Source organism: Lottia gigantea (genome assembly GCF_000327385.1).
Source record: "Lottia gigantea unplaced genomic scaffold LOTGIsca_31, whole genome shotgun sequence".
In the NCBI taxonomy this organism is placed as follows: domain Eukaryota; kingdom Metazoa; phylum Mollusca; class Gastropoda; family Lottiidae; genus Lottia; species Lottia gigantea.
Genome location: NW_008709027.1, coordinates 790,908 through 818,080, shown reverse-complemented (window position 1 = coordinate 818,080; position 27,173 = coordinate 790,908). Strand labels below are relative to the sequence as shown.

The 27,173-nt window shown below is 33.6% G+C and overlaps 4 protein-coding genes across 4 annotated transcripts in view; 3 read left to right on the top strand and 1 right to left on the bottom strand.

Moving 5' to 3' along the window:
- The window catches only part of LOTGIDRAFT_232712 (hypothetical protein), a gene marked incomplete at both ends in the record, with an annotated part of 7,837 nt that extends 1,564 nt beyond the window's left edge, over positions 1 to 6,273 (top strand). The window contains 11 exons of the mRNA XM_009057713.1: positions 926 to 1,180; positions 1,538 to 1,687; positions 1,836 to 1,934; positions 2,122 to 2,239; positions 2,657 to 2,782; positions 3,107 to 3,151; positions 3,348 to 3,433; positions 3,964 to 4,011; positions 4,183 to 4,247; positions 5,495 to 5,549; positions 6,142 to 6,273. Of these exons, the coding sequence (XP_009055961.1) occupies positions 926 to 1,180; positions 1,538 to 1,687; positions 1,836 to 1,934; positions 2,122 to 2,239; positions 2,657 to 2,782; positions 3,107 to 3,151; positions 3,348 to 3,433; positions 3,964 to 4,011; positions 4,183 to 4,247; positions 5,495 to 5,549; positions 6,142 to 6,273 (1,179 nt within the window). The remainder of the gene's footprint in view (positions 1 to 925; positions 1,181 to 1,537; positions 1,688 to 1,835; positions 1,935 to 2,121; positions 2,240 to 2,656; positions 2,783 to 3,106; positions 3,152 to 3,347; positions 3,434 to 3,963; positions 4,012 to 4,182; positions 4,248 to 5,494; positions 5,550 to 6,141) is intronic.
- Positions 6,274 to 6,495: 222 nt separating this feature from the next.
- On the top strand, positions 6,496 to 8,967 carry LOTGIDRAFT_119453 (hypothetical protein; the record flags this gene model as incomplete). Its single annotated transcript, XM_009057712.1, has 7 exons — positions 6,496 to 6,553; positions 6,786 to 6,931; positions 7,174 to 7,267; positions 7,416 to 7,564; positions 7,806 to 7,891; positions 8,287 to 8,490; positions 8,808 to 8,967. The coding sequence occupies 7 exons, from the start codon at positions 6,496 to 6,498 to the stop codon at positions 8,965 to 8,967; spliced, it is 897 nt and encodes a 298-aa protein (XP_009055960.1).
- An 8,264-nt stretch (positions 8,968 to 17,231) lies between these two features.
- LOTGIDRAFT_216097 (hypothetical protein) lies at positions 17,232 to 20,632 on the top strand. Its single transcript, XM_009057711.1, has 6 exons — positions 17,232 to 17,312; positions 18,553 to 18,614; positions 18,788 to 18,854; positions 19,527 to 19,568; positions 19,790 to 19,952; positions 20,368 to 20,632. Exons 1-6 carry the CDS (start codon positions 17,285 to 17,287, stop codon positions 20,450 to 20,452), a joined length of 447 nt encoding a protein of 148 aa, XP_009055959.1. The 5' UTR covers positions 17,232 to 17,284; the 3' UTR covers positions 20,453 to 20,632.
- An 886-nt stretch (positions 20,633 to 21,518) lies between these two features.
- LOTGIDRAFT_119445 (hypothetical protein) lies at positions 21,519 to 26,854 on the bottom strand (the record flags this gene model as incomplete). Its single annotated transcript, XM_009057710.1, has 8 exons — positions 21,519 to 21,624; positions 21,849 to 22,003; positions 23,346 to 23,463; positions 23,716 to 24,465; positions 24,523 to 24,659; positions 24,845 to 25,006; positions 25,331 to 25,457; positions 25,914 to 26,854. The coding sequence occupies 8 exons, from the start codon at positions 26,852 to 26,854 to the stop codon at positions 21,519 to 21,521; spliced, it is 2,496 nt and encodes an 831-aa protein (XP_009055958.1).
- Positions 26,855 to 27,173: the final 319 nt, after the last annotated feature.

Genomic DNA, 27,173 nt, shown 5'->3' with positions numbered 1-27,173 from the left:
CACTTTACATAGATATAGAACAATTGCTTTTTTAAAGCAAAATTGAAATTCGTGATTTTTTCAAATTTGAGTTTAGTTTTACCATATTTGTGTCTTTTTGATCTTCGTGTATGTATATCTTATGACCTATTCTATGTAGAACCTTGATATTTGGAATACAACTAGACACTTTGAATATAAATTCACCTATGGGGGTGGGTGTGGCCCATCCGGGTTGAATTACTAATTGTTTACATTTTGGGGCTGGGGCATAACTCGCATAGGATGCGTTTGTTCAAAAAGAGACTTTGCACACAATTACCTCATCCTTTTGGCCAGTTTGTATTAACAGCTCAGTTGTTTCAGCTTTATAGTTTCAAAAAAGGAACGGGTTTTAACATTTGGATATTTTCATTTTTCGATTTTGACCTTTTTTGACTTTTGTTGACCTATATCTTTTGACCTCTATTATGTAGGAACTTGACATTTGGAACATAACGTAACATTTTGAATATTGATTAACTTATTCAAAAAAAATTGAGTTGGGCGTGGCACTTCCGGGTTAAATTACTCATTATTGATATTTTTGGCCAGGAGCATAACTCGCAAAGTATACATTTGTTCAAAATGGAACTTTTTACACAATTACCTCATATTTTAAGCCACTTTGTCTTAGAATTTTGGTTGTTTCCGCTTCATAGTTCAAAAAAAGGAACAGGTTTTGGAAATTCAAAATTTTCAATTTTTGACCTTGACCTTTGTTGACCTTGACCTTTGTAGGATCAAACGTAATTGGCATTGGCATTTTTGACCTTGACCTTTGTTGACCTTGACCTTTGTAGGATCAAACGTCATTGGCATTGTTCTGCTGTTATGACTTGGCATTATCTATATTTCACAATTAAAACAGGACTACTTGAAGTGACTACTTTATACTGAATTTAAGGTGAAGAATAAAACCAACAAAACATCATTTGTTATTGGTCCTATGAGAGATGATTCCCTCAGACCAAATCCTGTTAAAAGACAACTTTTTCAAGTTTTAAATGAACAACCAAGAAAACGTAACAAAATGGAAAAGAAACGTGAACCAACAGAACAATATAATGCTTTGTCAAATACACCAACCTCATCAACTGGTAAAATGAAGAAGTTCCATATTGAAGTTCTTGAAGATGATGATGATGATTTTATTGAAATTGTAAGTAACTTATATATTATTATACTGGATTGTTGGCTTAATTAAAAATATATGTGATTCCGCTATTTTGTTTCATCAGCAATGTCATAATGGTATGAAAATGTCATTGCATTTAAAGGCTTATTAGTTGCATTGATCACTTACAAGTTGCTACCTGCATTATTCCAATATTCCATGCGAGTTTAGACGTTGTGTGGAATTTAGAATGGTGCAAATTGATGCTATCAATGTCACATAATTTGTTTTAGAAAACCTCTTTACAATTACTTGAATGAAACATGCTTACTTTGTTGTAATACAAATCTGTCCTTGTGTTTTGGGAAAAGACATTTTATATTTCTTTTCAATTGAATACAGGAAAGCCAGATGGGACGATTAGTGTTTGCCAATTTAGTAGGATTACAGTGGTGGCCAGGTATTATAGTGAAAGGATCTATGTGTCATCTATATACAGAAAATAAAGGCTGTTCCTGGATATTTTGGTTTGGTGACCATAAAATTTCATTGGTAATACTATTTAGACAAAAATTTCCTATATTCTTTCTTCTATTAGTTCTTGAAGATATTAGACATCATTGAAATATTACTTGTTGAAGTATTTAACAAGACAACCTTGTTTTTGTAGAAATGAATTCTTATGATATGATCCTTGCAGGTACAGCAAGAAAGAATAATTCCATTCGCAGCTAATTTTATAGAGAAGTCCAGTGGAAAAGGAAAAATGTTTCAAAAAGCTTTAAGTGAAATCATTAAGGTCAGTTTGCTGTAAGCTTGCATTTTTCAATAGAAATTGCTTAAGTATTATTTAAATTCTATAAGATAACATAAACACAAACCATCCATTTCAGTCAAATATTGTGTTTGAAACCATCAATATTTGTTTGTATATTTAGCAGAATATGCTCTTACTTGTGCTCTATAACAGTTATATATAATTGTAGGTTTATGGTGAAAGAATTGGTTTAAACGCTTGCACAATGTCTAATGAACAGTTGATTGAATGGGCTCAAACAGAAATTAGATTAATTAAAGGATCTAAACAGAGTGAAGCAGAAACAGGTAAAAGAAAGTATATAAATATGATAAAGTATACTGTTTGACAGGTTTATTGAATGGAATAGAGTGGTATCAGTGTTCAGGTAGCATGAGCATGTCCTGCCCCATCAATGAGATTGACCACATAACATATTTTAGAGGAGCCCAAATTCAAATTTACAAATCAGTCGAACGGGGAAACTGACATCAGAATGTCCTTGAAAACACTGCCATGTTATCAGTAATCTTGCTTTGGAGGAAGGGAGAGATTTGTACATTCTGGTGGTACAGTTCGTCTTTTGTCAGTACTTTCCATTTTGTCAGTATCTTCCATTTGCTCCAGTTTTCCTTAGCTATAAACTTCTCATATTGATCCAATATTTTACTATTTAAATTTGTTTAATTTGGATTTTGAATGAACCGTCATCATTTTTTTCCAAGACAAGAAAATTCCTGATTGGATTTTGGGAAAATTAGAAGAAATTGGAGCCGATATTTTAAAGAAAGTTGAAGGAAAACCACTACCTAAATCAAAACGTGATAAAATGGAAGAAAGAAGTGCTACAGGTATGATATTTTATAGAACATATTAAGTGTAGAAAAATGGAAAGGTTATTAATATGAAAGATATTATTTTTTTGTTGAATAGATTTCAATGAGTTTTTCTTGACTTTTTATGAGACTGTGTATTGGGACTGTGTATTGGGATACTTGTCATTACTGTCTCAATTTTGCAATAGTGATATCACAATCGGGTCTCGTTTTTCTTGGGGAAAAATCATCTAAATTGAAAATACGTAACACTTGTGTGGTCAATGTTTGAAATTGATTAGGATTCTGTATGGGACTCTCCTACAATTTTCATTTTAAGCTATATAATATTTTCTGTAGAAAATGCCATAGATGCAGTTAAAGAGGGGAAATGTGAAATTAAAGGTAACTTTCTGAAATCTTAATGTGAATCTCAAGACAGTAGTCTGTGTAGAGTGGCTGAAGCTCTTTTGTCTATTTAATTAAAAGATATGAATACATGTATAACAATAATGATAATTTAAAGTGAATTTGAAGAAAGTAATTTGAGAAACAATTCAACAGATTGTTATGTATTTCTGTTGTCTAACTGATTTTGTAGATATTTGTATAGCTTGTGCTGATTCGTCTGCAGCTATAGTTTGTCAGCATCCATTATTTAAAGGTGGAGTTTGCAAAAAGTGTAAGGTACGAAATGTTTCCCGTGTAACTTGTGAATTTTGAAAACTATTCAAGTTTAAGAGCTGTAAAGCTGTAAAGATTGTGGTACTTAACCTCTAAGTTTAAGCTTTATAATGAATATCGAAGCACTAAATTACCTGAATGTTATAACACATATCAATGTATACAAAAATTTATAAACCTGCTTAATACTGATAATTGAAAACTTCTGAAAAATTTGGCATCTTTTGTATATTTAGTTTTCATAAAATGTGAAACCCACATTCAAAACACATAATTTGATGGACATAATTTTGTAGTTATAATGAGTTATTTTTTCATTTATAGTTTATGTCCCATTTTTCTTTTTATCACAATTTCCTTATCCTTGCTGCATGTTATAGTCATCTATTTATTTATGTAGCTATTTAATATGTACAAGCTAAGTATGTATGTACTTAATGCTAATAAACATCATTATTATTATTATTATAGTAAACCACTACCTATCCTAATGTCTTAATGTCTTAATGTCTCAAGTTTTTTCGCTCTACTAGGTTGATATTTTGGAGACAATTTATGCCTTGGATGAAGATGGAGTTATGGTAAGTAACATATCAAAATTTTTTAGTAAATTAATATGATGCATGTGAAAAAAGAAAAAAGATGAAATTGTACAATTTACATTATTAATTATATTGGAAACTTATATATTCATCAAATTATAATGTGAGTAGAAGTTGAAGTATTATTCTCTCAATTTCAATGATTTTTAGGCATATTGCTCTATATGTGGACATGGTGGAACAGTATTTTTGTGTGATAAAGTAGGCTGTAATAGGTATGTAGTCTATTCAATTTAGGCATAGGCATATAATACACACAGCTGTGAATGTATGTTTACTTTTACATAGTAAATATTCCGTTTCCAGTAAAAAGCGTGCGGATATCTGGGTTTCCGGATTATTGGCAACTGGATAAACGCGGCTCCACTGTATATCTACTTGTATGATCACATATTTATTCCTTTGCATGGCTTTAAAATAATAACAATCATTTATTATCTATACTTCAAGGCCAAGGCCTAGTACATTTTATTACATAATAATTATAGTATACAAAGTAAAAAGATCACAGGTAATAATAATTAAGACAAGTAGCAATGAAAGACTTTAGTCAAGTTGATGTCTACATGACATCAAGGTAAAAAGATCACAGGTAATAATAATTAAGACAAGTAGCAATGAAAGACTTTAGTCAAGTTGATGTCTACATGACCAAACGAGTTATCTCCCATAATAGGGTTGAAATTTCCCTTGATACTTAATCCTTATTTAATATATTGAGCTTGATTAGCCACGTGTGATACATCATTAAATAAGTGCTTGAGTTTATCAGGTGAGGGGTATTTGATAATCTTGCCTGGTAAAAATAATCCTACCAGCTCCTTATATAGGGCAAACTAGTATGAAGTGTTGTTCATTTTCTACCAATCTTTAAGTTTTATTTCTCCTACCTATTTCAACTAGCAAGTCATGTATAGAAAAATATGAAAAATCTTGCTTAGGACCATTTCAAATTAAAAGGCAAAGAAGTGAGATAATTTTCCAGGTCAAAATTTTCCTTAATACATGTATATAAATCATAGTTATGAGAATTAGTTGTGTTAGTGTTTGTAAATTAACACTTTGTTTAAAAGAATAGTTTTGCGTAACTCACTCCTTGATTTCCCCAAACAACTCCAAAGATTTATACCAGGTCCTTCTCCCTGCAGTGCCTAATTGATATATCAACAAATGTGAAGTAACATAATTTTGATGTTCCATATTTTGTATTTGATGAACCGTCGGATCTATTCATTTGCTCTGCTAGTTGTTTTACATAAAGAGCAAATAACCAAGGACTGACTTTAATCTTTTAGAATCTAGGCAAAGTGTTCAATCAATTCGGGCAGTAGTCAGAGAACTTGAATATTTGAATTTTCAGTCTTCATCACCTAAAAATAGGAAGATATCCTTTGTCCTTCACAAACAGTTCTGGATTCTTGCCTGTACCTGGTTGAGAATAAAAATGTCTGATATATTGTAGGGTGTACTGTGTGGAATGTATTGATGAGATGGCTGGTTCTATTATTCTGACAGAGGTAATGTACAACTAGATTTACATTATTTTAATTCTTTAAAGATGGGTTCCCTTATTTTCATTTATGAAAATGAAAATGCTAATACTTATATGAATAGAAAGTATAGGTTTTCTTATGACTTGGAAAAATACCAGTTTGTCTCATATGTCCATAATTAATTCATAATTACCAGCAGAATTCCAATGAGTGACTGATCAAGAAAGGTCAAAAAGTCTTTTTTTGTTTATCCAGACTGTACATTCATGAACATTTATGATTGGTTAAAACTCTTTATCATCTGCCATACGAACATAATGATATGATTAAGAATACGTAATAATTCATTACAAACACCAATTAATCAAATAGTTTGCTAAATTTGACACTAAAAAAAAAAGGAAAACCATCTTCAAGTCAATGTACTAATTTTTTTTTTACAGTGAGATTGCTCATTTTAGTCAACATTATGATTCTTCAGTATAAGTATCCAGTTTGTTATCATTACTTGATGGATTTATAGTTATTGTCAAGTATATAGAATTTTTCAACTGCTCATTGGTATTAACCAGGCTTCTGTAATCTGGGGATCTTCAGACATACATCTCAATTTCAGATTGAGCAAAAGAAGAATTGGCAATGTTTTATGTGTACTGAATTTGATATTAAATCTCATGGACTAATAGAACCTAATAAAGACTGGCAACAAAGAATAATTCAATTTTTCGAAACAGAAATGGTTCATGAGGTAAACATGTTTGATTGAAACACATCTTACATTCTCAATGAAAGCATGTGGTTGGCGAACTTCTGTTATCCTTTGAAATATGATACAGAGAGTTCTTACAAACAAATTGAGTGAAGTTGGAGGCGTGATCTTTATTTGTTGATCTGTTACAATTAACTAAAAATTTAATTTGAAATGTTTAAAACATTGACCCATTACAATTTGTAGATACCAACCTATGATATGTTTAAAACGAAACGACCTATCAGAGTGCTAAGTTTATTTGATGGAATTGGAACAGGTAGACAGTATTTTTCATTTTCTATTCTTTTGAGTTTTTGTGGAAATTCCTTCTTTCCTACGTAAAAGAAGTAGATAAAAATACTGGACAATGGTTGTGAAATTGCGATTTGCCAGGACAGAATACACCCTGGTGCATACCCTGGGTATGATACCCATTAGTAGAAACAACACTTTTTGTGGTTCATGTGGTTAAATTAAATGTCCAAGTTTAAATCCTGATTTCAATGTAGGGATTCTGGTACTAAGAGAATTAGGTATGAATGTAGAGGAATATTATGCTAGTGAAATTGATAGTGATGCTATGATAGTGACATCTGTTCATCATGGTGATATTGTACAACAAATTGGGGATATAACAGAAATCACAGAAGAAATAGTTTGTATATATGTTAATTTTTTCAGTAGAATTGAAGAGTATGTAAAGGCTTGAATAGAGTAAATTAAAGCTCCAACCAATTCATCCAAATTAGCTTTAGGAGAGATTTTAAAGAATTATCTGGAAGTAGGCTGGATGACTGATGACTGTTTTTAATACCAATGTTACTGTACATTGCTTACACTCTTACAGTTGTATTGAAATTGAAACTTAAGTTCAGTTCTCTTTCTTTATTTCACTAGATATCTTCAATACTACCTATAGATTTATTATTGGGAGCATCACCTTGTAATGATTTATCATTAGCTAATCCAGAGAGGAAAGGTTTTAATTTTGGTAAGTTGAACTATGATAGAACAACAGACCTTTTTGAGCAATAGAACCAGAGCTACCTCCATAATGACATTATATTGATCATTATATAAATGAAAATCCGTTTAATTCAATATTTATTGAAAAATTTTTATTTTATTACCTTTTGCAGGTGGGACTGGTATACTATTTTTTGATTTTGTAAGAATTCTAGAAATTATTCGGAAACTTCAAGATAAACAGAGACATTTATTCTGGCTGTTTGAAAATGTAGCATCAATGAAATTAGAATTTAAGAAAGTAATATCTAGATTTTTAAAGGTAAGAAATCTTGAAGTAGCAGAGGAATCCAGCTCAAAAGGCTGTTAGAAATATCATTACATTACATGAAATTTACTGAACCAGAATACTGATAATTTGTGGTCGTACAACTACCCGGGTCTATAATGGAAGGTTCTTTTTGTATCCATCCATCTGCAGGATGTTAGTTTCCATCATATATGGAGAAAACACTGTTGAAAAGTTAGTAAGTTAGATCTGTATGATATGGTATTTTTTACAGTGCCCAGCTGCTATGTGGAATTCAAGTTATTTCAGTGCTCAGAACAGATCTCGTTATTTCTGGGGTAATATACCAGGATTATTTAGGTAATATATGATATTTTGTAATGAGGTTCATAAAAAGAAGATCATGCTAGATATTTAGACTAAGTAATTGCATGCACATTTCTGAATTCTCTTGATTTTTTTCTAGGACATGATCCAAAATTCTTTTTTTTTATGACACTTGTAGTGCAAGGAATGCAAGGGTTCAGATACATAACACATAGGTCTGTCAGATACATAATAAATAGGTCTACTGTTTTTCTTTTAAGGGCTATAAATTTTCACTTTGTTTATCACCTCTGGCAATGGGAAATAGGATAGGCTTATCTTGAAGAAATTACTCAATTTATGTAACTTCACTATTCAAATTTGCTAGATTACACCAGTGCCACATAATAAAAATTAAAAATTGTTTGTTAATGTACTTGTTATTTTAGTACTCCATCTGTTTCATCCTATAGTCATGAGAAGGTAATGTTAGACAATTTTCTTACCAAGAAATGTAAACGTCAAGCCACGGTAGATCAGTTACGTACTGTTACAACTCGTACTAATAGTTTAAGACTAGGTAAAGATGATAAAGGCTTTCCTATTAAAATGGATGGGCAGGATGCAGGCATATGGATACCAGAGTTAGAAAGGTAAACATGAAAATGTGGACGTATATTGCCTCTGTCTGTCCACATTTCATGTAGGCACTATAGAGACTACAGTGTTTATCCAATCTTAATGAAATTTGATATGCATGTATATATTGATGAGATCTTGGTCAAGTAACAATCGGTTTTGAAGTTATTGCGCTTAGTAAAAATGCGTCAAATTTGGCTTGTATCCATGATAAAGGCTACAGTTTTTATCCAATCTTGATGAAACTTGGTATGCAAGTATATATTGATGAGATATCTGTCAAGTTCGAATTTGTTACACAAAGAATCAATTGATTTGTTTTGATTTTTAGAGTATTTGGTTTCCCCTCTCACTACACAGATGTTCAAAACCTGCCCTCAACCAGACGCCAGAAATTACTAGGAAAAGCTTGGAGTGTTACAGTTTTGAAAAATATTCTGAAACCATTAAAGCAGTATTTTCAGTGTTCTGCAGAGGAAGGCAAGAGATGAAGATTATCTTTTAGGTAATAATCTAATTTCTTGAACCAAACTTAGCAGTGTTTACAGCGCTCCATATTGTATATTCCAATACCATTTTATTCTGAAATTTTTCTTATATTCGTTATGTTTTGTTATTATTTTCAGTCATCAGATCACCATAGCATGTTAATGGTGTATGTATTTGACCTTGTTATTATTTATAAAATTAAGTTTGTATTGTTAGTTTGTTACACATTTAATGATTTACATGCAATTCCTGCCAATTTTTCGACATTTTATAATTTTAATAGATTGCATAATTTACATTACTTTCTACATATTGAGTTTTTTTTTAGTCAATTCATCAAGAATAGACCTATATAAATATGATTTTGACATTTTTACATGTTTTTAATTCCTGAATGATGATAATAATGTTAATGATTATTGTTTATTGTTTTAATGTTTCATTAAATGATATCTAAAAAAAAATACATACCAATCACATTTCAAAACAATAGAATTTCAATGAATATTTTTGTTGTTGTCGCTGCCCTTTTTTATACGCCCACAAGAATATGTGGTCGTATATTGTCGTCGCGTTGGTCCGTCGGTCCGCATTTATTGTGAGCACTATAGAGACTACAGTTTACAACCGATTCTGATGAAACTTGGTTTGATGCTTTAGATTGATAAGATCTCGGCCAAGTTCGAATTTGACATATTTTCGATGAACGGTTTTTGAGATATTGCCCTTGACTTTGTTAAAACGTGTTGAAATTTGTTAAAAATTGTTCGTGAGCAGCATTGAAGCTACAGTTTTCAACCGATTCTGATGAAACTTGGTGTGATCATTGGAATTGATAAGATCTCGGACAAGTTCTAACATGACGCATTTTCGATGAACGGTTTTTGAGTTATTGCCCTTGACTTTGTTAAAACGTGTCAAAATTTGTTAAAAATAGTTCGTGAGCAGGATTGAAGCTACATTTTTCAACCGATTCTGATGAAACTTGGTGTGATCATTGGAATTGATAAGATCTCGGACAAGTCCTAACTTGACGCATTTTTAACGAACGGCTTTTGAGTTATTGCCCTTGTCTTTGTTAAAGCATGTTGAAATTTGTTAAAAATAGTTTGTGAGCAGGATTGACGCTACAGTTTTCAACCGATTCTGATGAAACTTGGTGTGATCATTGGAATTGATAAGATCTCGGACAAGTTCTAACTTGACGCATTTTCGATGAACGGTTTTTGAGTTATAGCCCTTGACTTTGTCAAAGTGTGTTGAAATTTCAAGATCTCGACTTTGTTAAAACGCATGGAAATTTGTTAAAAATAGTTCGTGAGCAGGATTGAAGCTACAGTTTTCAACTGATTCTATTGAAACTTGGTGTGATCATTGGAATTGATAAGATCTCGGACAAGTTCTAACTTGACGCATTTTCGATGAACGGTTTTTGAGTTATTGCCCTTGACTTTGTAAAAACGCGTCAAAATTTGTTAAAAATAGTTCGTGAGCAGGATTGAAGCTACAGTTTACAACCGATTCTGATGAAACTTGGTGTGATCATTGGAATTGATAAGATCTCGGACAAGTCCTAACTTGACGCATTTTTGACGAACGGCTTTTGAGTTATTGCCCTTGACTTAGTTAAAACGTGTTGAAATTTGTTAAAAATAGTTTGTGAGCAGGATTGACGCTACAGTTTTCAACCGATTCTGATGAAACTTGGTGTGATCATTGGAATTGATAAGATCTCGGACAAGTTCTAACTTGACGCATTTTCGATGAACGGTTTTTGAGTTATTGCCCTTGACTTTGTTAAAATGCGTCGAAATTTGTTAAAAATAGTTTGTGAGCAGGATTGACGGTACAGTTTTCAACCGATTCTGGTGAAACTTGGTGTGATCATTGGAATTGATAAGATCTCGGACAAGTTCTAACTTGATGCATTTTTGATGAACGGTTTTTGAGTTATTGCCCTTGACTTTGTAGAAACGCGTCAAAATTTGTTCGTGAGCACAATAGAAGCTACAGTTTTCAACCGATTCTGATGAAACTTGGTGTGATCATTGAAATTGATAAGATTTCGGACAAGTTCTAACTTGACGCATTTTCGATGAAATGTTTTTGAGTTATTGCCATTAACTTACGAAATACGCACAGTTTTCAACCGATTTTGATGAAACTTGGTGTGATCATTGGAATTGATAAGATCTCGGACAAGTTCTAACAAGAGATATTTTTGATTGAGTTATTGCCCTTGACTTTGTAAACACGCGTCAAAAGTTGTTTTTGCCCTTGATTAGAGCTGTGTGATTTAATTGTTTGTTGTATTTGGGTTATTGATATTGATTTTAAAAAATTTTGTGGAATTATTCAGCATAAATAATTTCTTCAATATGAGAAAATTCGTACTTTAGTCACTAAAGACTGTTTTATCATTTCTGACAGCTGCCAGTGGGCGTATGTTACCTTGCATCGTAAGCTATTTTCTTTCCCGTCCTCAAAAGGTGAACATACGCAGATAAAGTTGTACTAACGTTCTTTTTATACTCCGCCCGCCCGCCCGTCCGTCTGTTCACATTTCTTGTAGGCGCGATAGAGGCTACAGGTTTTGTCCGATCTTGGTGAAACTTGGTAAACATGTATATATTGATGAGACCTCGGTCAAGTTCGAATTTGGTAATAATCAGATGAACGGTTTCAGAGTTATGGCCCTTGACTCAGAAAAAACGTGTCAAATTTGCCTTGTAGCCACGATAGAGACTTCAGTCTTTGTCCAATCTACATGAAACTTGGTATGCATGTATATATTGATGAGATCTCAGTCAAGTTCGAAATTAATAATAATAATCGGATGAATGGTTTCAGAGTTATTGCCCTTGACTTAGAAAATACGCGCCAAATTTGCCTTGTAGGCATGATAGAGGCTACAGTTTTTATCCGATCTTGATGAAACTTGGTATGCATGTCTGTATCGATGAGATCTTGGTCAAGTTCAAATTGGCAAGAATTGGATGAGGGGTTTCAGAGTTATTGCCCTCGACTTAGAAAAAATGCGTAAAATTTGCCTTATAGGCACAATAGAGACTTCAGTCTTTATCCAATCTACATGAAACTTGGTATGCATGTATGTATCGATGAGATCTCGTCAAATTCAAAATTGGCAATAATCGGATGATGGGTTTCAGAGTTATTGCCCTTGAATTAAAAAAAAAAAGCGTCAAATGTGCCTTTATCGGATCTCCATGAAACTTGGCATGCATGTACATGTATATATGGATGAGATCTCGGTCGAGTTTAAAATTGGTAACAATCGGGTGATGGTAGTGGGTGTATGTTACCTTGCCTGGCAAGCTATCTTTTTCATTCCTGTACTTTCCCTTTAATAAATTGTATTAGCGGTTTGGTCGGTGCGACTCATCTAATTTGCGTATTTGGGAAGCTAAATTCATTTTACAACTACATTTGTAGGTTATTATTATATTGTTTTTGTCGTAGCATATCCATGAGTATTAATTACCCTGTTGTTATTACCATCATGAATATTACCTGACTGTTGCTAATGACATATGAGGGGAAGATTTGAACTAATTGACTCATTCGTGCATGGGCCTCGAGAATAACCGCGTTGCATGGCAAGAAAACGCTAGAAAAAGTCGAAAAATATTTAGTATGAGTTATTGCCCTTGTTCTCAAAACGATCGTAAACACTCTAGAAGGCACAATTCTTAACGGATTTTGTTGAAACTTGATGTGTTTGTTATCACCCAAGGATGGACGCTATTTAAAATCAAAGAGATCAAAAAATAATTAGTATGAGTTACTGCCCTTGTTCTTGAAAACGCGTCCAATTTTAGCTTGTAAACACTCTAGAAGGCACAATTCTGGATTGATTTTGACGAAACTTGGTGTGAGTGTTTGTAATCTCCAATGGATAAATCCTATCGAAAATCAGAAAAATTGAAAAATATTTACTATGAGTTTATTGCCCTGTCTTGAAAACGCGTTCAATTTTTAGCTGGTAAACACTCCAGAAGGCACATATCTTGACGGATTTAGATGGAACTTGTTTTGAGTGTTAGCAATCACCCAAGGATGAACCCTTTTGAAAATCAGAAAAATCGAAAAATAATTATATGAGTTATTGTCCTTGTTCTTGAAAACGCGTTCAATTTTTAGCACGTAAACACTCTAAAAGGCACAATTCTTGACGGATTTTGACGAAACTTGGTGTGAGTGTATGTTATCACACGAAGATGAACCCTAACGAAAATCCAGGTCCAGGGTTCAATCCCGCCATAGGTCGAGATAATACCTTCGGATTTTTCAACCCGGTTTCCTCCTGTCAGTGATGCAAGTGAGAGGGGCTGACATGTAAAAAGCGTCTAGTCGTTCGGATGGAACAATAAACCGAGGCACCGTGTGCTACAGGCTGTGCACGTTTAAGATCCCTCGACAGTTGGAAATCGAAAAAGAGCAGGCTAATGCCGCTGTCCTGGCATAATTTCCCTCATTTGCACCCTGCATGGCGTTGCCCGTCTTCATTAGACCACATGGTGCAGAAAAGTAGGACGTAAAACTTCATTCATTTCATTTCTTAAAAACGCGTTCAAGTTTTAGCCTGTAAACACTCTTGAAGGCCCAATTCTTGACAGATTTTGATGAAACTTGGTAATATTATCCAGTATTGCCTCAAAGAGTTCAAAAGAAGTGTATGTCTGAAGGTTGAATATTTAATACTGGTAATTCTAATTGCCAAATATTTTTATTTAAAATCAAAGCTGCCTGCCATGGCAAGCTATCTTTATTACATTTATGGACATGTTATTACGCTTGCCTAAAGACATTCTCAAATCCGTGGAGATCACAACGGCGAATATTTGCGACCAACCATACGGTATCTGACGCTCCCTTCACGCTTATCCCACTCTTGGGGCATGGCGACCTTAACATGGTCTCCGCAAATTTTCCAGCGTAAAACGGTTGTAATGGCGGCCATTTTGGAACACTCTTGAAGCGTAACACAAACTAAAAATTGAAGTTGATTTCATGAAATTTCAATTTATATGCAGGCTAACACTAAACTCATGAATGATTTAAAACTATCATTTCTTAATTTAAAGTATATTTTGAACGGATAATTGCATATTATTTCAATTATTTGATCAGAAGGTCTACTTTCACTTTATCGTTATTTGTTATCCTGTGTGGGTGTGTTTTACCAATTCAGATTTGGGAATGTAGGAACGCATGATGTTGTTATGAAATTCTAAAAAAAAGATCATAGAATCAGAATATCGCTCAGTTTTTGGTTTTTTTTTTTTTTGAATAAGTGCTTTTGACAATTCAAGCTCCGTTACACCGGAAAGGCGTCCGGTGACTGAAAATTGATATTTCACCGTCTTGACTAAGTTAAAATGCCGAATTTTAGTATTAATTAAAGATAGGAACCTAAAATATATACTCAATGGGTTCTCATATGCGAAATCGAATTTTAACACACTTTTTTGGCTATGTCATCTTTTCAATTTAGTATATTTTCTATAAAAAATAACAATTAGGTAGCCCTGACTCAATAATAAAGAGTTTTGAAATGAAACTTTCGATTTCGCCAAGATTGACATGTTTACTCCACGAAATGACAATGAGGCTTGAGAAAATATGCCGTGTGTGCCTTAGCCCGTAACAGATCACCTACTTTTTGGAGTTGTCATTTGGCCATTTTTACGATCGGCGATTCGCAGCGCCACCATCGGCCGTTTGCATTGCTATAAAGATGAATGTCAACAAAGGTCGCGAGATGCATACGACCATAAAACCGGAATCTTACTTCCGACATCATATATCAAGTATTAAAGGGCCTATCTGGTCTAGAAACTAGTTGGATAACCTAGTCTCTAGAGAGTCAGGGGTTTTCGACCATGTTCGAAAATTATTTCATTTTCGAATAGGCCTATACGTCTCCATCAGTTGCGACGACGTCGCGGAGACTAATTTTGTCTGTGAGAGCAGAGACATCTCTGCGACCTGTTGGAGACTAAGGAGGCATCGCAGTGGCGTCTCCGCGACGTGTTCAGGCCGTTGCTTGACCTGCGTAAGAGACCACGTGACTAGTGCGTCTGGGAGACATTAGCGACTTCCGGGCGAACTGGTTGTCTTCCTTTCTGGCGACCTCAAGGAGACGTCTCGTCGCCTGGGTGAAAGTGCATAGCCTACCATTTCCATATTACAAGATCCTATTAATTTATCACACAACTGTACAATAAATGCATATTTTCCTTCATTTCCTTTTTTTCTATTGCTCTCTTTTCTATAATATTATGGCCTTCATTTTGAGGTCAGCCTTTTTACACATTTCTACAAAATGTCCTTGCGCGTTACAAAAAACAATCACGTGATTAATTCATGCGCGTCACTAATTACATAACGAGTCACCTTTAGAGAGTCATATGGTGCATGAATAGATTACCTAATTTGCATTTCCTTATTAACCTGTGCTTCAAGGTCGTATCATATTTATGAACCTGGGTTACGTACCCGAGTTAAGAGCTGTTGTGTGATAAAAAGTGTTCTTAACCAGCAGATTGTCGATACTACACTGGCGTTATTATCTATTTAACTATAATGATGTTATTGGTGATAAATGCATGCGAGTTATTTCAATGGCGAAAGTAGCCTATCTCTTTGTTGAATTGTCGAGAAAAACGGACTAGTTGCTTAAATTTGCCAAAAACCTGTCTCTCATTGAACCTGGTCATGGAAATGAGGCCGTATATTTTCCATTCACATTGCTTGTAACAGTGGCGTATTAAAAAGGTCCATGGTGCCACGCCCTTCCCCCTTTGGAACGAGAAAAAAAGAAAAATTTAACATACTGTCACTAGGTAATCTTAGTAGATCTTGATTAAACTTAGTTTGCATGCAAATATTGATCACAGTTAAGTTTAAAATTGGTAACAATCGGGTGATCGGTTTCGGAGTTATTGCCCTTGACTTTGTCAAAACGCCCCAAAAGTATATTTTTTTGATGGAATCAAATGAAATTCGGTATATGTATACATATTCATAAAACGAAGATCAACTTCGAATTTGAGCTATTTTCGACCATTAGAAGCAGAGTTATTCCCTTGCACCAAAATCTTGAATATGCTATTAATCTCTTAGTTTTCAACCGATTTTTGATGAAACTTATAATGGATGTTATTGGACTTAAATCGGAAGGTTTGAGAAAGTTTAGTTTACTTCTGATAAGATTTAAGGCATTTTCAAGATTTAGGCCTCTTACGTCAGTTTTGAGGAGTTATCGCCCTTTAACCTCTATACAGTAAGTGCTTCTATCAACATCAATTGCTCGTAAACACTCTAAAAAGTAGATTTTTTCATGGAATCAAATTAAATTCGGTATGTGTATACATATTCATGAAACGATAAGTTCGAATTTGAGCTATTTTCGACTGTTAGAAGCAGAGTTATTGCCCTTGCTCCAAAATCTTCAATATACTATTAATCTTTTAGTTTTCAACCGATTTTGATCAAACTTAAAATGGATGTTATTGGACCTAAATCGGAAGGTTTGAGAAAGTTTAGTTTATTTCTGATTAAATTTAAGGCTTTTTCAAGATTTAAGCCTCTTACGTAACCTCTATACAGTAAGTGCTTAGTGCTCGTAAACACTCTAAAAACGCTTTTTGATGGAATCAAATGAAATTCGGTATGTGTATACATATTCATAAAACGAAGATCAAGTTCGAATTTGAGCTATTTTCGATCGTTAGAAGCAGAATTAAAATGTTACAGTCTATCTTACCTTTACATGAAGTGGTCAACAACCGGATTGAAGCTATCACCTTCACAATATCCAGTGACCCGTAATGAACATTATGTTTGCTTGCTTGTAACAAGACTTAGCCATCAAATTTTTTCTTAGCTGTTTTAGCTAATTTGGCCAGCTGACTGAAATGCTTAAATACAGGAGTGTGATAAATTAATTAGGCAACGTATTCGTCAAGTCTGATTTTAATATTGCACACGGGAGTAAAAGTTGGCTAATTTAGCTTACGTAGGCCCTACTACCCCTTGCATTTCAGTAAAGAACCCAGTGTTATATCCGTAATTGTGACTATATAAATGTTTGTTGGTACAACAACTAAGCTGATTTACCGCTCTTTGTTGTAACAATTAAGGAAGTTTTAATAGTTTCGATTCGAACACCACGACAACAAATCTTGGTCACGTGATTCGAGCTATAAATAATGTGTCGGTGTGTTGAGTAGTAGATTTCAAGAAAGGAAGTTTAAAACTTGTGATTTTCAAGCAGACGACTATATTTCAGGCAAAATGACAACACAAGTCAAAAATCACCAAGGTAATTGAAATTTTTTTGTATTATAGCTGAATATTACAGGAGTGGGGGAGATCTAGTGTAATGCCAGGGACTTAATGTCTGTTCTTTGTAGTAGTAGTAGTAAAGGGTTTTTGATCTTGTGTTTTCTTAGCCTACACAAAAGAGCTTCCTCTTTGTAATTAACAAAGTTTTAAGTAAAGCTAGATTATCCTAAATGATTATTATGGGAGAACATCATTGTGGAATTTGACCTAATTATTAATGAAACAAGTTTTATATACATCTGGAGAATGTACTGACTCATTAATGTAATAAGTTTAGCGAATTATATAGGGTCAATGAATAAATTCCCTTGTGGCTAATTTGGTTTACTACCACTACTCGATATGAGTCTGTTTTTTGTGGTAACATGTTTCTTTGTATAATCATATTCCTGATGTCATGTTAGACTTAAGAACTGCACACTCAAATCTTTCACCAATCCAAATTATACGCTCGTAGAATATAGTACACTTATATTCACTACATATATATTCTGAATTCAATATGTAATATATAGATCTTATCGTTCTTGAGAAAGGAAGTGTCGCGATGGTCAGTACAATTATATGACTGTACGTCCAAGGTCATCGATTGTTATCCGGCTATTTGTGACACTTGATCTATTTTCAGTCATGTACAAATACATAAAGTTTACATTCCTCAACATAGTTCTATGTAAGTAACATGTGAAAATTATATACAAGTGGAGTATGCTTGAATTCCAAACATGTGGCATATACGTGTTTTTTTTTTTTATTAAAGAGGAGGGGCGCATTTGAAACATCCAAATGTTCGCTATGGACAAAGCACAAAAAACTGGTCAAAGTACACCACATATTAATTCTGAAATTGCATACAAACATTAAGGACAAAAGAATAGTAGACAAAGTGTTGAGAACCGAGGGTATGACCTCAGATAAAATTATGATATCATTAACATTATGTTAACACAACGTCATGTACCGTTATTCAAATAGGAAGTTTTGGAACAACAATATTATTGATTAAATAATATCACATGGGAAGTAAATTGAAGCGGACTTGAAGGGGGAAGTTTACTATTTTTTGACATAAGTAAATAAAGACGAAATAATAATCCACATCTTCCTCGTTTCTTAAATGAATATAATATACCTGGGGGCGTAGGCTATTCTTTCCCATTGTAAAATGAATAGAATCACTTTACGAAATTGTATTCAAGATTGTATATGATTTACAGGTGGAAAAGAATTTGGAAAGTTATTGAAACAAATTGAGTTAACTTGTGATGAAATAAATCAGGTAAGAAATACTTTACATATTGATAGATCAGTCGTTTTGGTACAGTGTAATGTGTGGTGACAAAAACTTTCTGTAGCATATTATAAGAGTAAAATACATCATGTTTGAGAGGCGTAATAGACAATCTAAAAGATTCTGCTTTCCTAGCTGATGTAGAACGAATTTAATTACAGACATTTTTGGAAGATGAATTCTGGCAGGATGTTGAAGATTTAGAAGATCAACTTGGTAGTTATAAAAGTAAGAATGATGTTACCTTATAGTACCCGTCCTTTCGCCCATTCTCTATTTCTAAATTTCTCTGGCACTGCTCGGAGAATGTCAAATCAGGATTCCAAAAATTGAAGTGGCCTTAATCATCATCAAATAAGTTGAAGGGGCATTCCACTTTTTTTGTAAAACATTTTCATTATCAAAAATGTCATTAATTATACCTGAAAATATTTCTAAAGTATGCTATTTATATCTATGTTATGGCACTGTATCTATTTGATCAAACTGAATTTCTTTTAAAAGGGTTAAGGAAAAATTGAGAGTACAATTGATTATTAAGCAATGTGACCTTGTTTTGATGTTTTATAATTGCTCGATATTATTCGTTGAAAGCTTTCGAATACCATAACTCTGTAGTTTTCTTCCACCATGGCATACTCAAAATCACAACGAACTTGAAAACCTTACGTTTTTAGATAGTTTGGGCGTTAAAAAATTGGTATAGGCCTATATAGATTTCACAAATATGTGCAAATACTGTTTAAAGATGCTCTACAATTTGCATGATCTACCACTTCAATTCAGAAGTTGTTTTCTGGTGTTTTTTTTTTTATGCAGAAGTGTACAATTTCTTAGAATATCACCAATTTGAATATGACCTTTATCTCCAATTAACACTTCTCTTTAACTGTTTTCCAGAACAATTTATAGAATATGATGCAGATAAATCAGGCGACCTGAGTAAGTATTAACGTTCAGAATATGAGGCATTCAAGTTGCTTATATTGTATTTTGAAAATAGTCATGTCCATCAGATAAGGGTCGATCCTTTCACACTAATCAATAACGTAAAACTCTGCTTGATACAAGTTTTCTAAGAATAAGAATATGATTGCTTTCCTTGTTGAATCATGAATTATTTCAGTAGCACTTTCATTCTAAGGTTAACGTTGAATTTTCAGATTTGATGGATGTCAAAATAATGATGGAGAAGTTAGGCCAAGCTAAAACACATTTAGAGCTGAAGAAAATGATAGCAGAAGTTGATATCAGCAATTCAGGAACGATAACTTATAGTGAATTTTTACAAATGATGCTTGGCAAAAAGTCTTCGGTTCTCAAATTGTAAGTTCCTATGTTTTATTAAAGATATACTGCCTCATAGAATGCACAGACAATTTAAAGTCTCAAGCATATATTCATCAGTTGGACTTACCAGTTGGACTTAGCCTTGACTAAAGAATAGATCTCTATTCATCAAACTTAGTAATTTTGAAACAGGCTTAGAAGCGGATAATGGATTGTTACTTAGTTTTATGGATTTAGAGGAATTCTGTCGTTTATTTTTGACACCAGGCAATTCCAATGTTGAACAAAGAAACGTATATATAGTATACATATACGTTTCTTTGTTCAACATTGAAATACGTATAGTTTTTCTGAGCGGGTAGATTACTTATATGTTGGACAAAAATCTCGCGGTCATGATTCCATTGAAAACCGGTTTTCATAAACATATTTTCTATCCCTCTCTTTTAAGAATATTGAAGTTTGAAGAAAAAATGAAAGGAATTGAAAAACCAACCGGAGTTCCACCGAAAAGAGACTTGAGCAGTTTACCATAAATGATTTGTAACAATTTAATATTAACCTGAACTTTCTTTTAATCTTCACGTTCGTCACTATGTCTAAAACACTACATGAATTACTCCTTGTATAACCCATTTTTCAGACATACTCTAAATGTTTAAATTATATATTCATATACATTATGGCGTTGTAAATAAATAATTTTGTTTATTTTTATCGTGTATGTAATACGAACCATGGCGACGCTGAAAGATCTGGTAGACCGATCAAATATATTGATGTTGATTTGTGTGGTTGTCCAAAATCAATACTTTATGCCATGATGAACCTAGCTGGATTTCTTCCATGTCGACTCCCACTATTCAGTATCAATACCAAACCTAATGATAAGGAACACAAATATGCAGCTCAAACTTTAATAGTATCAGATTGTACTAACTCGTAAAATATGAGTTGATGGTAATTGAACCTTTCCGAAGCGCGTATAATGGAACAGAAGAAAAAACAAATTATTTCAAAAATCGTTTATTTCATTATACAATATATACTATTGCATTAAATACATTACAAAATCATATGTACATATATATAAAATGATTCTATTTATTTCATTAAAAAAGGAAACTCTACAAGTTAAAAAATGAAAGGTGTAAATAGAGATGAAAAATTGGCTAAGATAGAAAAGACTAGCTTAGGTACCGTTAAGTGTTGATTGAAAATTAAAATAAGCAAATGTAATGCAATGGTATGAAAGATAATAAAGCAAAACAAAAAATTCAATATTTAAATTACTTTGCTTAAGAAAGTAAGTAAGCACTAGAAAACATAGTGACGTTGCAATAATTAAATAATGACTAATTGTGAAACATTACAATATTTAGTAGAGTATTCTTAATCCATAGAAACATGTTAAATCAGCCATCATGAAGCATTATATGTGAATCTTACAGTAAATACATTGGCACTTCTGGTTAATCAATGAATGAATGAATGAAACTTTTCTAAATGTTATATAAAGGTCTCTATAAATGATTATATAGTAATATTTACATTATCGTTATCACAAAAAAGTAGGCATAATATTATGGGACAGATAGACTTTTAAAACTTGTTATATAGAACTCCAATAAATGTTAAAATAGATATTAAGTAGAGATTTAACATCACACTTGAAGCTCCTGCAATTCTACATTTCAACGTTTCGAATCTGAAAAGAAATAACAGAATGGAATTCATAAAAATCAAAAAAGGTCTTTTAAGTCACTATGAAACATTCCCATGTTGAAACGTTAATTTTTAATAAAAGAGCCAAAATCCTGTATCAAAAATACAAATGGAAAAGAGAAATGGCAACATACTGAATAGTAAGTTCAGAATGTGATTATTCCACTTAAATCATTTACAACACCTTAAGAACTATGTTCGCCTAACCTGTTTGGTTCGTTTCTCTTTAACTTTTTATACTCTTCTTCCATCGTTTGACCATCAAAGTACCAATTGAGATCATTAAAGGTATATTCATAACCTTGTCTACATACACATTTATATCCACCTCTGTCAAACCTTTTTCCTTGTAATGGTACACACTGAAATAGACAATGATAACACAAGTTAAAATAATATGGCTTACCAAATAAACATGCATCATACACCATTGACTATAACTGAGAACAGTTTTAAATGCCGACGCGCGCTCCCATAGTTGCACACAAATGAAATTAAAGCATTCATCAGAATCATAATTAGAAATAAACATGGAATCTGTAACATTAAATCAACAATATCACTACCCTCTATTCTAACAGAAATACAATTTACACAATCTAAGCTGTATAAGTTTTAAAGGGTACCATAAACTAACAGTGCTACAACGAATTGATTAGAGATAGATCTTGCGCTTTTATTTATAGAATACATTAATTTAGTCAAGATAACTGACAGGTGAACAACTGACAGGTGAACAGATTATATACTTAACGTTAACCAAACATAAACTGCACTTTAACTATACTTACATGTTCATTCAACTTAAAAGCTTAATTTCAAGGCAAGAGCCTGTTGATTTTTCTCAAAATCCTTTTTGACACCAGGTAACAATCACTGATTTTATCACGTGATTATTCCGCCAGTGCCAAGTAGGAGCAAGAGAGTTTGCATCAAAGAAAGAAAGAACACATCACATCGTGGGCATAATGATTTCAGTCTACAGACGCACAAAGTTCGTCTTCTCCCAATCCTGCTGTCGTACTTATATGAACGAATACTATGACATCTAGTATTTTATATCACATTTTAGAAACTTGTTTAGGCCTGTTATATTATACACAGAAAATTCAATTAAAACACTTTTAATAACCAAAAGCTGTTACCAATTCATATCTTTATAGACCGTAATGCCCCGTCGAGATTCAGCTATAAACTAACACGGAGAATTTAACTTCAACCATTTATAATGGAGTACAAGCCTAATCAAAATGATATTGTTAAATTCTTCCATTTCACTGAGCACAGATCATCCATAATAAACAATAAGTTTAGACAGATCCGCTCTTTTCACATAGTTAATACGCTTCTGATTAACAAAAATTTGTCTTTCTTATGAAAAATATGTTTTTGTGGGAATAAAAATGTCATTTAGCTATATTAAAAGATCCAAGAAACTTTCACTAATTAATAGATGATGTAGTATTACTGAAAATCACAATCCAACTTTCCTAACTCTTTTACAGAACAAGCCAACATATCAGTGAGCAGCATCAACAGAAGGAAATTATATTAAAGATTCTATTGAAGAATATGTCCACGGCAAAAGGTATGACGAAGAATGTGATATATCCGAAAACGATGAATTACATACCCTAACCAACCAAACCAAACAACAGAATCTACTGAACTGATTACCATCTGATAGAATCAAAAATGACTTACATATTGGGATTTATAGTGACATCTGGCCGTATTTTTAAAAGCATTTGGTACATGGAATTCTGATGGACATTGGTTGATATCTAAATAATCTAATTTTACGTCTACAGTTACGACACCCCTAAAATAACAAAATCATATTATTAACATTGATGTAACAAAATGAATTAAAGCTGTGGTATCAGTCAGAGAAATTGGTGACAGAAAATGCTTTTGTTATCGTAATATCATAATGAGGGGCGAAGGAAAACTTCCACGGGAGTGATACATAGTTTCAGTTTGAACATAAAATATGCGCTGGCTTGTGTACATCCAAGTTATCCCTTACAAACTTTAATAGGTCGAATGATGAACAGAAGCAAGATTAACTTACTTGAACTCAATTTTGGTCTTCAAGCTGTTTTTACCAAAGAATGGTACAACGTATGTTGAAACCCAATCATAAACTTTACCATCACATTTATACTGTGGTCTTAACCATTCTCCATCTTTATAATCAGGTGCTCTATAGGTGATCGGATAATATTCAAATCTAATCAAACTTGTTCCCTTTTTATCATTACGTATCATAGGTTTAGCCGTATATTTTTTCAAACCGTGTACATTGGTTGCCCATCTAGCTTTCATGTTCCTGAACCATTGATGGTCTGTGTAGAATTGTTCATATCCTGCGAAATCAATGGCTTTAAATTGATCCAAACCACCATCTTGTTTAACTTGTTCTCTCCAGGCGTATGGACCAAAAAACTCTCTGGTGATGCCATCAATAAACCTAGGATCGGTGTTGTTTACTGGTGGGGACATTCTAAATTGGTATCTATCAAAAAATACACCACTTCCCAAAAGTCTAAAGTCACTCATAACGTTGGCGATAACCTCAGAAAATATCTGGGTTTCATTTAACCTTCGGTCACCTTTTAAATCACCAAACTCTTCATATTCGTCAATATTCTGGAGGAAATTACTGAGGAAGTGAGCCAGGCGCAAGGCCGTTCGTCCTTGACCTTCAAACTGTTCATCAACACCATAGCCAACATCACCAGGAAGGAAAAGTTCATTTGGCAATTTACCATGACAGTTCTCTTTGTTTGTTTGATACTTTCTCTCCATAATATGTGTCATTCTAGTAACAGCTTCTTCGTCAATAGCTTCTCTCTTCTGCCTTCTTTTAGCAACTAACTTCACTTTGGGTTTAGGCGTTCTCTTTTCTCGTTCCTGTTCATCACGAACATGTTTCAAGGATGATATGAGTCGTCGTTTTTGTCGCTTGTTCAAGCGTGGACTGTAATTCAATGGTAACGTGTTCAGGAATTGATCCTTTTTCTTCAATACAGATCTCTTTTGACGTTCTACAAATTCAGGCATTACATTTGGCAGTACTTGTCTCTCTGGAATGAATTGGAATACATTTTAACTCCATAAAAGAGTAAAAATAACTACTTAAAAAAAAACTTTAAGGAATAAATAGAATTTAGAGTCTATAAAAGGCTGTTACCTTCAACAGCGATACAGTCAAATCCACCACCTTCATACTCTTCTCGTGTAGCCTCTTCAATCTCCAGACCAAGGAATGGACCATCATGATACCAAGGAAAATAGTAGCCAGGCATGCAGGCACATTGGTAACCACCTCTTCTGAATCCAAAACCAGACAATGGTTCACACTGCAATGATAAATGTAGATTATTTTTCACACGGTTATCACCAGGCTCAGTGGCTTTACTACAGTTGCGCACCCCCCTCCCCCCACTTTTCAATTTTTGAACATTTTACATAGTGAAAGAATTGCCTGTGGCCCCCCTAAAAATATTGTGGCCCCCCCCAAAAAAATTGTGGCCCCTGCTCGTAAAACCCCCTTCACCTAATGACCAACTCATGTTTTTGAGGTTGTTGTGGCTGTGGGGACAGCTATAATAGCTACAGTATCCTGTATTGTTTCAAGAAATAAAAATTGCATCATATTGTTTTATGAGAAATTATGTATTTACCAAAGTAGTTGGTCGACAACGAGCTGTACCAGCAAACATATTAGGCTCGGGATTTCCTTCTGCAATGGGACACTGATTCATATCAATTCTTTCAAATTCTATATCCATGGATGAAACAGCTACGAATCTGAAAATACACAAGCATATATAATTAATCTTTAATTCATTCTACATACTTCTCAAGATGTCTTCCTAACAATTAGCCTTAACGATAGGACATAACCTGAAGCATAATAGTAGTGAATAAATTGAAGCTATATGCCAAACCTTTATAGAATAGCTGGTAGCTCAGGTGTTGGTCAGGAAATAAGACTGGTGATAACATACAAATAGGGGCTCGCAAATTTCTTTTCAATTCCGGTTTGAGAATGATGATGTTGGAAAAGGGGGGAGGGGGTCATGAACAATATCCCTACTACTTTTATAAAAGTAATATAATGAGATCTTATCTATAGTTTATAGGGCCTCTCGAATGTCAACCGTTAACATATAACGGGCAGGTAACTCTTTATAATTATGAATATGACTCAGTACGGGAAATCTGTTTCGTTATACAATAAATCAAACAGGAAATGAATAATACCTGGCTCGTCGAAGATGTAACCATACTGAATATCTTGGCATGTATTCAACAACCGGAGATGTGGCACTAACAATCCATCTATTGGATCTATCACAGTCAAAATAAGGTGCTGTGAATCGTACAGGCAGATAATCTTCTTTATCCTGTTGACCAGGCTGCGGTGGACCAAAAAACGTATTTGATTCAAAATCTTCCCTAACAAACACACCAGTAGAATTAGAGGTCCTTATTCCCACCATATAAGTAAACTTTCTTAATGAATCTGTTTCTCCGGTTTTATCGGGTAACCAGGGATCATACCAGGGGTTATATTTATAATTAGTACTGGTATAATTAAACATTCTACCAGCACCATAGTCGTGTATATCTATTGTTCTATTTGTAGGCTCTCTCAGTAGATTTGTGGCTTCATTATAATCATCAGCTCGCCAGGCTCTCGGACCAAATAGAGGAAGGGTGTTATTAAACGGTACAGAAGATCTGTACCAATTAGGATAACTACAATTGTAGTCAAAATACAAAGCTGATCCGTTAATCCACCCCGGACTGGCAGAAACATCAGCAGCAGCCGACATGTATATATAACTCAATCCTGGTTGTGTTTCAAAGTCCCACGTTTGATTCAGTTTTTGATATACGAAACTGTAGAAAAATGCTCTATTTAGAGCCATATTATGTAGATGTAACAATGAAGATCTATTTCTATAAATAATCGTACTCAATAACATATTATAACGTGGAATTTGAGCAACACTTTCATCAGGTAACCTGAGTTCACTTTCAGCCTTTGCCCGACAATTTTGGGAATTTACCGACGAAAATTTGTCGTTTATCAAATCAAAATTATCAGGTCGCATCCATTCTAACGGCGCAGTTCCCACAATTGTTATTACTACTGTCACACTGAAACACAGCAAGAGAAAATCGCTCTTCTCCCACATTTTGAAATAATTAAAACGTTTCACCTTCAGTTCATCATCCAAATATTTCTAAATCCACAAAATACCAGTATTATTGACAAATACCGCACTATATACTGTATTCAATATGGCGGTAGCTGTCTCACCTTTTTAAATAAGGGACGCTGTGTTATATTGAGGTCACGCCAGGTATAGTGTTGTTGTAAATGGGTCAGGTAGATACGCTTCGATGGTTAAATGCAACTTGCCTTATACCCTGCAGCAACAATAGCTTGTTCAGTAAGGAAGCAGTCTCTCTGATTATAGTTCAATTCTTTATTTGCAAGATTTGATTAAAGGA